The 13,542-nt window shown below is 35.5% G+C and overlaps 1 protein-coding gene across 3 annotated transcripts in view; it reads left to right on the top strand.

Annotated features, from left to right (window-relative positions):
- Positions 1-13,542, top strand: part of LOC140148578 (nicotinamide/nicotinic acid mononucleotide adenylyltransferase 1-like) — a 65,381-nt gene that overhangs the window by 44,899 nt on the left and 6,940 nt on the right. For 2 of the 3 annotated variants that reach the window (XM_072170602.1, XM_072170588.1), the window contains exons 4-5: positions 2,071-2,227; positions 12,990-13,052. In XM_072170602.1, the coding sequence (XP_072026703.1) occupies positions 2,071-2,227; positions 12,990-13,052 (220 nt within the window). The remainder of the gene's footprint in view (positions 1-2,070; positions 2,228-12,989; positions 13,053-13,542) is intronic. The other variant, XM_072170595.1, reaches the window with a different exon arrangement.

The following is a 13,542-nucleotide window of genomic DNA, read 5'->3' as shown; positions in this document are numbered from 1 at the left end:
TTAGTTGTATAGTGTCAAAAGCATGAAATCGTTGTTTCATGGGTGTTTGAGGACGGGGAAAGATGTCAAATTGGTTTTAGTCAATGACATTCTTGATCAACAGTTTGTTACATGAGTTGCAGTGCGTAGGTTGGAGGTAGGAAATCTCAACTACAAAAGTAGTCTATTAATATTTTCTTATGGATTTTTCTCATCCCAAGTGAGTTTGAAAAATGATACAAAGAAAACAGCCCGGGGCCAATAAAATACAATTATGGTGTTATGTATACATGTGTGATCTGCACGTAGACAATGATTATAAAATGTAGTTTTAATTGTTAAAAGTAGCTGATTCGATTTTAACCAACACATTTTTATGCATTCCAGAAGTATAAACATTGCTTTTATTGATCCAGTGGTTCGGTTCCTGAGCTCTAGACCTTCAAATTGTGAAAAATAATCCAGACAATTTTGAATTAATATTCCTGAAAAAATTAGTAAAAGCATTCGTACCTTTCAAGATGTAATTGTTGGTTTGCTTACATTCAAAATCAGATTATGAAATATGTAACTCAATTTCTATCACAAAATGCAATCATATTTATGTACAACATTAGGGAAATAGGTATAATGCATGATAAAAGGATTATTAACTTACACAGAATGCGTTCAAGTATAAGAAAAAGCAGTAATATTTTTTTTAAATAAAATAATTAGTCTAATTGCTTTTTGATTGGATGGATTACTTTATTCAATTACCATATTATTTCCAGCAGGTTTAGTGAAATTACTAATATTGATTTATATGTAAGTGCAGTTGAAAAGCGAGATGCAAAATTATCTGGCAGAATAGTGAATGTGGTGAAGGATATTTGGAAGTATGTGGATGCTGTTTAAAAAGAGCCTCTCATGGTTTTATTATTGAACATAGATGCAGTTTTAACTGCCATGAACTTAGAAATGAATATATTTGGAGCAAAAATGTCTGGACTGAAATGGAAAGTTGTAGTTTGATTTCATCTGTTTTGGTTAGGACAGGGTGTATGATAGGGATGATATGCTGGTCTGCTTTAAAGTTAGGTTTTGATTCAATAATTAATTAATAATGAAAAATGAGATTATTTTGAGCATGAAATATCTGAAGAAGATATTTTGATTCAGCAGATGTAGATAGGTAATTTCAATTTATTATTTCCATATTAAAAAACAATACATCAAATGACAAACAATTAAAACCTTAGGGAGGAGAAGGCTGGAAAGCCAATGAGGCCTGATAAGTAACCTACCCCTGAAGACATATTACAATATTACAATAAATAATAGAAGAACTAACGTTACACTAATAATCAATAACAGAGCAAAAAAAAAAAAGGGTGCAGCAAGGACTGGCTCAAAGATCGGGGTACTAGTGAGATTGTATGTAGGTATGTAATAGGTCATGTTTAAATTGAATGCGAAAATGTTTTACAGAAATTGATTCTTTTATTGTTTTTGGTAAAGAATTTCAAAGAATGGGATCATTTGTTATGATACTTCGGTCTAAAAAGGTTTTCTTATTATTTGTTAATTGCAAATCATTACTGTGTCTTGACCGTTTCTTGAAGTAATCCTTAAAAGCTACAGGTAAATTGTTTATTTCATGTCTAAACATGAAAACAGAATGTTTATGTGACTACTGATTGTATGTCAGGTAATATGCTATATCGGTATCAATACTATGGCTTAAGGCCCAAGGAGGCAGGTTCTACAAATAAAATAAGAGACAACATTTCAACCAGAAGTTGTGAACTGTTTGAGAAAGGAAATTGTATAGAAAAGTATGAAGTCAGTTGTAAAATAATGATAATTGACCCATGAAATGCAAAGTATGCACTTGTTCTTTTCAAATATAACTTGTGGTTCTTGAAACATTGCCTGCAAATGTCATGTTTAGTTGTGATGAAATTTGAATGAGTGAGTTGTAATGCAAATATGAAGCATTGTATGCAAAGTAGAATGGTGTTAAAATGAAAGTATCAATATTTATCAAGCTGGAGCAGTTTTAACATTTTCTTTTTCAATCATCTTGTATCTTTTCAAATATTACTACAGGTACTTAAACATTTTGATTCAGAATTAAATCCTTGTGGAGACAATCAACACGATAATGGCCTACCATCAGTTCCGAGATGTACTGGCACACCACAGAGGAGAGGGGTGAAACGAACATCAAGAAGAAATGTCAAGAATCAAGACACAGCCTCAAATGGTAAGATAAATGTCTGTCTGTTTGTTTGTCTGTATTTACATGTAGGTATCTCCATCTTTTGATATGTTTGTCTGTTGATCGTTCATTAGGTTCTTCATCTTGTTTTTGATATTGTTGATGAATTGCAGAGTCTAACATAATGAGTCGTTATGTCTGCTTGTCTGTTAGTGTCTTGTCTGTCTTTCTTGTCTGTTATTGTCTTGTCTGTCTTTCTATCTTGTCTGTCTTTCTATCTGTCTTTTGTCAGTTAAGCCTTTGACTTCCCATCAGTTGCCAGGTGTACAGCCACCATAGACTAATAAACTGCAGAAGATTAACCAACTGGCAAAGTTGAGCAAAATCTGTTAATGAGGGCCAATCGTTCCATGATGTGCGAGACAAAGATGCGATGCCTGTTACAGCATATTTTTTACAGCTCAGTCTTGCTATCTTTCACACAACACTGTGCGTTGTTAGACGTAGGCGATAGAATGATTGGCCTTCATGAGTATACGAGAATCCTCATCCAATACAAAGCATAGGACAGCCACATTACAGAGGAGAGAAAAGGATGTGTCTAGAATCAAGAAGTAGTTTCAACTATAATTGATGTCTGTTCTGTCTGTTCTTCTGCCTCATAGGCGTAAACCCCCCTAATATTTTGCCATGGGTATGGTCCATACAATCATCCCCACAATGTTGAAGACGGTATGACCAAATTAACCTCATATTTGGCCATTTCAGCACATTTGTACCATAGACAAGTTATTTTCGCCAAAAGGTGCTGCATTCACTATATTTCCAAGATTTTTTTCCAACACCATCCCCCCATGTCAAAAAGAAATCTATGCCACTGTTCTTTCTTCATATCTTTAAATAAAGACAGTGGCTTGAGAAAATGATGAGCCAAGTTACAAACCCCACAGTCCTGTGAAGCAAAATAAACTGAGCTCAAAAAGAAACTTATAATTTTTCACAAGGTCATATCTTGAAATCCTGTCCATAAAATTGAACCAAAATTACACACAGATTTACTTCAACACTCTACTCTTAATACATGTCAGTAACCAAGCAGTTATCCAACTGACACAACAGCAAAATGCACTGACATGGGACAGCTTCCTGGATCACATTCACAGCCCAGCCCTGTTTCATGAAAAAAGTGTATGAAAAGCAGAAAGCAGCACTGTTTTATCATCTGTGCAAGGATCTTGTGTGCATTCTCACAGATATTTTGTCCTGGGTGCCAATTGTTGGACTGTGAAAGTGAATGAAGTCCAGAAAGCTGTCCCATGACAGTGCATTTTGCTGTTGTGTCAGTTGGACAACTGCTTGGTTACTGACATGTGTTTTGAGTAGAGTATTAAGGTAATCATGTGTGTAATTTTGGTTCATTTTGATTGACAGTATTTTAAGATATGACCTTGTGATTCACAAGTTGTAAAAAATTCTAAGTTTCTTTTTGAGCTCAGTTTAGATCTGAAAATTAAAATTGCAAAATCAAAGTAAGGACTTGTTATTGGGGAGATTGAACTTGTACCAAATGAACTGTGATTGCAGCTTGCATCTTATTATAGCTGGTGGGCAAAATCATGGGAAATTAAGACTATCTTGCCTGCTGGGTGCTCACAATATCTTGACAAAAAGGAGGAAACTAGGCCATTGAGTATATCTGATACCTGTCATGGTTACTAGTACTATAATACACCAACAATTATTGTTACCAATTTATATTCAAAATAACACTATTCAAGCTTAGAATAAACTACTGATGTTTGTAGCATGTGTCAAGTTACAAGCATGATGTTGTTGGACTATAGAATTTCACATGCATCGGTCGTGAGATAATGATACAAATGCAGGTGAGAGAAATGTGATGGGGAAAAATCGACCACAAAGTGGGGTGAGTGGGGAGGTAGGTCAGCCAAGGAAATAGTTAAATGTCTAAATTGTGATCATTGAAATTTTGGTCGTTTTGCAGAATGTTTAATTTTTTTGTGAATGTATTTATCAATCTTCATTGTTGGGACCAGAGTGCCAAATATGTTGTAGTCAGTGCTCGGAAGTTGTGAGAATTTGTGCTACGAAATAGCTTTGGATGTTTGCAAAAGAAAAATGTAGCAAAAATAGCGTTTTGTAGTGCTTGCTTGTTTTCTTACTGTGCATGGACTCGCTGTCGCTGGTATTGTTGAATTTGAATTCATTACATTGAAATGAATGAAAAGAGATACTGCATGGGGAACAAGTGAGGGAAATGATGGTATGAAAACAAGAGAACAGGTGCGTTGAATGAGGCAAGGATGGTAAATGCAGGCAATAGAAAGAGGTGGAAAAGCAATCTTCAGGGTTGTTAAGAAACAACCCAATTTTAGTAAAGTTCTGACAATTTGATTTGTTTTATTAATTCAAACTTAATTGTAGTGTGAATGAATGTTTGTATGGAGGTCACACTGAAATTTAATAAATTTAATTCAGGTTTTTTCATACCAGCATAGTGTAGATGTACATAAATAGGTGTCTCAGTTTTAGTAAGCCTCTTTAGCGGTGCAAACCAAAGTTTATTTTTGAAGCTGGGTAGCCTAATCACAGGGTCCAAAGGGTATCCTATACTATTCCAAGCCATATTTGTTGGTACCATTCAACCAGTACACTGATTTTATTTACAGCTTTTATTTGTATTTGTTGAAACAGTAAACATATAAACTAATCACCGCAAGGTATACAAAAAGATAAGTGTCTCAGTTACAGAAAGTGCCCTTAAGACTTGTCAGCATCCTTTAATTTCTTTCCATGTATATAATGGTACAAATCAGACAGAACACAGCACCAATCAATGTTTCATTTGCCTTCAGCACAGATAGCGTAGCTATTGACCTTTTCAGATGCCAATACCAACCCTCATGTACATGGTAAATCAGCACAAGCTTAGTTTCAAATTCGACAGGGTTGACAGGCTTTTGTGTGGCTTGAAGCTATATGCTCATGATACTTTGAAATGGCCAGGATCATTTCTGGGAATGAAGATAGTTAGGACGGATGCAGAATGAAGACCTGAAGAAATGGGACAATAGAAAGATATGGATAGTTTAGTTTCAAATTTGACAGAGATTTCAGGACTGTATGTGCATGGCTTTGGGGGACTAACACTTGCTACATACATTTAAAAATAGTGTCAGGTTTTGTAGGTTGCAGTGATAAAGAGGACAACTAACAGAATGATGTCAGAGGAAACAGTTTTAGAGCAAATGATAGACAAATGCCAGGAGTGTATGTACTACATGCAGAGCTGTTGTACACATTCATTTTTCTTGCAGGTTGATGCATTTATATTTTGAGTGAAAAAAATTTTGTTATCAAAATAGTAAAAATTACAGGATTTTTTTCTTGTGTATGAAATAGTTTAATAACTGTGTATTACTTATTGCTCGAGAAATTGCCCTTGTACTGAGATGTCAATGCGTCTAATGCACTCCCCCTTGCGGGGCTCGTACATTAGATGCATCAACCTATCAGTACGAGTACATTATTTGGTAAAATTTCACTTCCAATAAGTAATACAAATTTATTAATTAACCTATAATTGATATTATGTTTTAATTTCATGCTTATATTTATACAAAAAAAGAATCGTTTTACTGAGGTTGTGAAACAAATTGCTACATGAAGTTTTAGAATATTTCATCTTCAGTTGTTTCATATCTAGTGTTTGTTTTGAAATTTAATTTTCTTATCTTCATTAGAATTCAGTGCACAATTTCACAAACTGGCAAATTTATTAGATGTCGAAATTACTCTCAAGCTTATTACAAGATGTTGATTTTGGAAGGTAGTGTACGTACGTAAGTTAGTGAAAGTACTCTGAAACCTTTAATTTCAGTTGTATTCATATTATATTATGTGGAAGAATTTGATTATTGGTGCTAAAAAGCAAGTTTAAATTGGTTTAGTGTACATATCTTGGAGCAAAAATTAAATTTGGGCATTTTCATCACTTCATTTGGAATCCACATGGAAAATTACTACAAACATGCATATTTTTGATTTTCATGATCTTGAGTATTAAGACCTGTTCCTTGAATCTGGTGCCTTACGCCTTCACTGCCTTGACTATGCAATAATAACTGCATGCAAGGTACATGTATTAGGGAGATTCAGGTCAGTTGGCATCAAACAATTCCACGTTTCATTCCGTACAAGACGTAGACTGAGCGTGACTTACTTAGTTGTTCCTCTAGGTGCCCCAGGCTTTCAGTGACATTTACTTTTCCCCTCATCAAATTTGCGACACGAATAAATTCTCGTTTCAAATGCTGCCAAGATGTGCAAATGTGTGACATGGTCCAAGTAAGTCTTCAGTGGTTTTATCATGGCTCAACAGGTTTTATAGACTGGCCCCCAGTCTCGGTTCGGTTCCATCTCTGGATAATGTAACAATAAATAATTACGTAATGCCCTATGAAAAAAAATGCCAACTCCCCCCCCCCCCTTATTTTCGTCAATGCCAAAAACCCACTCCTCTTCATCCACAAATCGACGCCACTAATTACACCCACCACAGTCAACCATGCAGCAATATAGAAATATACTCGTATTTAGTGAACGCGAAAGTCCATTGAGCGCTGATTCCGAGACTGGTCCAATCTGTTAGAGATCTCACTTCCAAATATTCGTTCAACGGCACGGTGATTCGATGTCAATTCACGAAAGCCCCGCCCAGTTTCAATTCAAATATGGTAGCACAAAGCTATGCCGCGGGATGTGACGCAAGATCGGATGGGACACTTGTCAACAACTGAGAGGTATTGAGCTCAAGTGGCACGCGTCTGATAGACCCATGAAATGCACGCGCAATAATAAAAGGCAACCACTCGACTCGGACTTAGGCCTATTGTCCATATTGCGTACATTATCGCGTGCGGTTTGCAAATGTTTGCACATTATTTAGCTAGGAAGCCTTTTCAAATATCCCGCGCTGCCAAGCTGCGTTGATTGGTCGGATACAATATCGTTGTTTAGTCGCTAAACACACAAGCGTTAATGTAGTGAAAACATGGACGTGGTATATAGAAAGATTGCGTGACACCAAATCCGGAAAAGTGAACTTCCAGCAGTTTGTGGGAGCTGGAAGTCAAATTGCCTACAGACTGGGAGGGTCCGTGTATTGGGTTGATTTTTAATGCTATGTAATCTACATTACCAGTCGTTCTCCACGGACCCGAGGGAGGGTCTACAGGTTTTATAGTGCCAGTTTGAGCAAAAATGCTGTTTACTACAAAGTAAGTCTAAATAGAGTGTGGATTTACAACATTTTGGATATTATTTTTAAGATGAAGCAATTTAAAAATTACCACATGCCTTTTTTCAAAGACTGGTAGTATGTGTGAGTTTAGTGATTCTGAGCTTTCCGTTACAAATATCTTTAATAAGCTGCACGAACCTAATTAATCTTGTCCTTATTTTTAGTTAATGAATAGGGCTTAGTGTATTTTCAAAGAATTTTAAAAATGAAGTGATGAGTAAGATGATAGATTAATTTGTTTATTGTCTGTTTAGACTGGCATGGGTTAGAGAAGACATTGATTACTAATGGGCGCTGCTTCCATGACATAATATTTGCGTCCTTCGTGAAATGGCGACTTTCACAGTATTTACTCAGATAACCAAGTTAACATGGATTCTTAGATCAATATTCATTAAACAAGCAAGTTTAAATTGGTTTAGTGTACAAGGACATTGCACTGATTTTCACAGCGAAAATTACAAGCAAAAATTGTTGTCTATCATGGTCCCATGTATATTCAACGCACTGTGATTCATTTAAATCAAGACTGCCTGTTCGGTGATAGAAATGTATTAGATCTTTTCTTAACTTGTAAGTAAACATTATGTCTGCAACTTAATTTTTCATGACATACCTCAAAGAAGATTAACTGGAAAAATATCCCTAAAAATAAAAATACTTTGTATCATATTTTGCCTCAAAACAAGTAGTTTTAAGCAATGATAATAAAATATGGTGCCTCTCACTAGAAAACATTTGCTGCTTTAAGGAAAATGCATTATTTCAAATATTTGGTGGAAAATGACAGTGCATAACTTGACTGCTATTATGCCGATTAGGGCACCCTTTACTAGACACCAACCTTCTATGTAGAAAGGTCAATAAAGTGTTGGAGCATAACTGACATGTACTAGGAAATGAGCATCATCTAGTGCTGGAGTTGAGTGTATCTTGAAGGCATCTTGGTGATGCCGCTACCACGGAAACCCCAATCTACATAGATATCAAAATTCTCTACCACGCATCTATAATACATGCACCGTGTTTGAAATTATGAAAGGAAATAAAGTGGTTTGATGCATGTGTGTGTAGTATTTTGGGTTTGTTTTTTTCTTGCAAATGTTTGATGTGAAGAGGGACTTAATTAAAGAAAAGTAGTTTGGATGCAAATATGCTTCAGTGTGTAGGATTAGTAAATGATTTTGCATTGCTAAGGCTAAAAAAAAAAAGTTATGTCTCAAAGCCCACGCTGCGTTCGTTTTTCTTAGTGCGTCCATGTCAGCTGAAACGGCATATTCATTTTTTATTTTTTCAAAAAATTTTTTATAGTTTTTTGCCGTAAAATCATGAAATTTTGAGACATTAATTTGGAAGAAAAGTTACTTGATTCGATACGCTCATTGTTTAAGTATAAAACAATTGATGTTTGTACTTCAATTGTGTAAATCAACCCGAATTTCATACTGTGTACTTTTGAACACTCGCAAATGACATCTTAGTTCATAATTTTGTTTTAAAAAAATCTTTAAAAAACAAATCTTAAAAAAAACCTCATTCCTCATTCGTTTTTGAAACTGCCATGGGTTTTGAGACATAGCATTATTTTTTTTTAGCCTAATATGTAATAGTTCAATCTTCTCCCAAAAAATATATCATTTATACTTTGCATCCAAGGTTATAATTACAACTAATCCAGCAATTAATTACAGTAGTCCAATTTTAATTTCCGTTTAGCTGTCAAACATTGATTATTAATACTAATAAAAGACTTCTGACAAAATTATCTGGAGAACCTTGTCTTCTGATTATGAATTTGTAAAAATGATAAATGTGACTTATAGAAAATGGGTTCTATACCTACGTTTTCCCTTGAAATGTGTATGAAATATGATGTTATAAGTGTGCTATTTTTATCTTGTCATAAATGTGGAAGTACCATTCTGAGAATATGAAGTAGGTGTTTGATTTATAGTGAGATGTGGGAGTCACCCTGAAGGGTAATGACTGACGACAGTTTAAAAGTACAATATTGTAATAATCGTGGTAAGATTTTTATCACATCTTTCTCAATACCTAATTACCTGTCTCATTAAAATTCTTCATTTATGTATGATCTCTAAAAAAATTCTATTAGGGAATATATTTTAAAAAGTTTGTATCTTTACCTAAGATTTGTTAAAGATTGAGAAGGTTTAGATGGCAACTAGGGCACACTGAATCAAGAATTGTCAAGATGGAAGGAACGGGTCAAATATTTAAAGATTTCAAAATGGATAACTGCAAACTATAAACTACTTTATAAAATACATATTTAATCAAGAATACTATCTCAATGGGTTCATCATTGTTTATGTAAATGGGTCACAAATCCACATTATACCCAAACATTGACAGTTGGTTAGAAATGTTTGACTATATAACTATATTTTTGTTATACCATGATGAGCTTTTGCATCTGTGGATTCATTTGGGTACATGTATTGTATGTAAAAGAGATACATGTATGAATGCATATTCACAAGGGAGCAGGCAGCATTGCAAAGTGCAGACTATAGTACATTCATCATGCTCTACCTGTACTGGTCCCACTTCAACACCTTGCAGCATACCATTTAACTATTCTGTTCTTTAATACAGTGTTACAATCGAGTACTAGAGCAAGCAAATTTCATTTCACCACCCTAATTTCACCACCCTAAATTTACATTGCTAATAAAATTTGAAACAAACTCTCCCTTTAGCCCACCACTCCCCATTGTCATGTGCATAACTGCATACCCATTTAGGCATCTTGGAAAGATTAAGACCAGTGTTTTAACAATATTTTTGTGTTTTAGGTATTACCCAGGGTCAACTATTGAACAAGGCGAAGCTGGATGTTTTTCTTCTGATTGAAAAAATAGTATTTGTGGTGCAACTTTGGTGCGTCAGTGTCAAGGGCAGCGCATACTGTATATTGAAAAAATTTAAAAACTTGCGAGCCATTTGGCAGCCATGGATCCAGGGTTGTCAAAATTTGGGGTGGAGGGGGGAGCTGTTAGGACCCAAAAATTGTAAGAAGTGTGCTGATTTTGCCAAAAAACAAGGCACCCCCTAAAACATCAGCTTGATCTGCTACTGCCATTTGGTGTACTATTTTGACAAAATGTGGGTTTAATAAACTATTTATAAGCAAATTGTTTTGATGTTCAAGAAAGCATTTGTCATTGCATGAGATTTAGTGAGTGTAAAGCTGGAGATTTTGATGGCTTTGTAGAAAGCTGGAGTATGAAGTAAAATGTGTAAGACAAGCAAAATGCGTGAGGGTTGACCAGTCTGAACATGGGTTCATACAATTATTGTATTAAACCGATGAATGGTGGTGGATCAAAATATATTTATGGCTTGAGCATGGCTGTATAGTTTTTCCTTGAATATTTAACTAGGTAAGAATTTAAGTGCATCACATGATGATTGTAGAGTTGAATGACTTTGTTTCCTTCCCTTCTAAATATTGGACGTAGGTGAGAATAACATAATCGCATAATCAGTAAAATCACTCGGTATATTATGTTGTAATATTTAAAGGCATAGCATACGTGTAGGAGGTAATACTGCACCAGTTACTACAATGTCATGCTCACACATAGGTAATACCAACCTTACTTAGCAATAATTCACCAGGCTCCCTCCCAATGTTGAAGCAGCAGTGATCCATGATTTTAAATTGTAATTTGTTAGTCTCAAAGGGATTGGAAAAGACACTGCCTATGATCTTGCAATTCTACCTGTAGTGTTAACTTGGACTTGGGGAAAAAAATGTTATAATATGTAAAAATGTTCAAGTTATGAGTTTATAGTTTTGTGTGTGTATGTGTTCAGGGGTGTATGACATATTATTTTTGTAGGAAGATGTAGTATACTTTTGTTCACCTCAAGTTAGGTAGTGACGTAGGTGCGTTTTTCGATGTGAACCATGCGCGTAAAGGTAAACGTGCAGAGCGAACATGCATGCGTACAAGGGTAGTTTGTCCACACACTACCGAACTTGAGGTGAACCACAGTATATAGAGTACTATTGGAACTTGATATAAATAGCTTGCTTGTGTATACGTACATGAGCTTTCATAAACATGGAAGTGGGGTTTTGAATGACTGATTCAATCGTCTCACAACAGTCCAGTAATCTGATTTGCTGATCACGCATCAAAGCATCGTTCGGCGCAGAGCAGTGCTCATGAAGGGAATACAAAGCCTCAGTAACAGGGTGTGTGCATCAATAAGAAAGAACCGTTGTTTTTTGAAAGCTAGTGTAGTTGCTAGTTGATGCAATTTCACTTCATGGTTAGAATTAGAGTCAGACTACAATCATGTGTACTACTAGATAGCATGTGAAGTAGGCTGAGGTCCCGTAGATCTCAATTGTATTATACACCCTGTATGCTTACAAATTGCCTTGGTTTTGTTCCACTAACATGGATCAGTCATTGTACCCTGCAAACCCTGCTTTTGTTTACACTCCAAATAACTCCAGCATATAAAGCAGAAAATGCCAGCAGATCTTGTAAATTACACTTTCAATTTCCGCCCTGGCTGCCTGGCTTGAATACACTCTCACTCGCTGCTATGCAGGCTATGTAAAATGAAGGAGATGCTGGTGTCAAAAGAGTTGCGCTGCTATTTAGGTTATAAATACAATTAAGACTGTGTTCTTAAATGATGAGTCAGAATTGTTTCACAATAAGCTACTAATTAACAGTTTCATGGATGTATACGAAGCATTTGCTCTTACATGTAGTATGTGGTTAATTTTATAAAGGAGTGCACAGAACGATAATCAGGTCACATGTTGCTATACCATTACTCTGTAGAAGAAATGCACATGTACATTGTACCGTTTCTCTGTGTGGAGTTTATTCAGATCAAATACTTCAGTTCTAAAGGAAGAAGTATGTGTGCCTTACTATGGCTTATACATTCACGTGAACAATATTGGTGGTTAAGCATCAATGAAAAGTAATGGGGTACACCCCCTGTCAATTTGAACTACCGTCAGTCCGAACCACCGTCAGTCCGAATTTTTTAGGGTTAGCCCTAACCCTAGCCCTTAACCTAACCCTAAAAATAGGGACTGACGGTAGTTCGGACTGACAGGGAGACCCAAAGTATAAATATGTATTACTTAATAATTAATAATTTCATCATTTGTGAAGAGTCTAATAATTCTAATCTCTCTTTTGAGAGCAATACTTTGAGAGCAATATTTCCATGATTGGCTTTGAATCTATACCTGTATGTACTTCCTACACATTGATCCATTCAACACATTGATTCATTCAACACATTGATCCATGGCCATGTACACATTGAATGTGGATTAATTTGGATCTGATGTTCTGTGCAGATATCCCCATTATCTCACCTATTGCTTCTAACTCCCTTCTTATGAATTTCCCTCATTATTGTCATTATCTTGAATATCTTGACATCTTGTATATCTTATTCTTCATATGTCTTTCCAAGACTTCATGAGGGCCTTCCATAATGTGTCACATCTGGCCTGTTTTGGGGGCCAATTTGCACCAGGTATGGTACATTAGTATTGTGCATGCTGAGTTAGTGCTGATGTATATAGTGTCCCATAATTCATATGCTTTTTTCCTGTAATGTGCTGAAAGTTTGTAACTGATGTCATATTCTATTGCAGTGGTGATACAATTGTATTCAAGTTCAATGTGTGTAGATGAAACATAGCCCCAGTAGTGGTACTAATTCTAATTCCAACAGCAAAAAGAACCCTAATCTGAACCTTAACCCTGAAGCACTATACTGTGATCAGTACCAAATTATATATTAATATCTGTAATGCTGGCGCTCCATGTTGTATTTAAACCGGAAGTCGTATTTGGAGAGTTTCACCCCAATTTTTTATCATTGAAAATTCACTTCTAATAAATGCCTCCTCTCTTTCAAAAATGTTACACCCTGGGGGCATTTATTAGAGAGAATGCAATAGTTTCTTCCATCTTTATGCCAGATTGTAGCAAATGGATAGCTATGCACAGAAGGTAGATGT

The sequence above is a fragment of the Amphiura filiformis genome, chromosome 1, assembly GCF_039555335.1.
Source record: "Amphiura filiformis chromosome 1, Afil_fr2py, whole genome shotgun sequence".
Taxonomy (NCBI): Eukaryota; Metazoa; Echinodermata; class Ophiuroidea; order Amphilepidida; family Amphiuridae; genus Amphiura; species Amphiura filiformis.
Note: the sequence above shows the minus strand (reverse complement) of the source record. Positions and strands in the feature narration are given on the sequence as shown.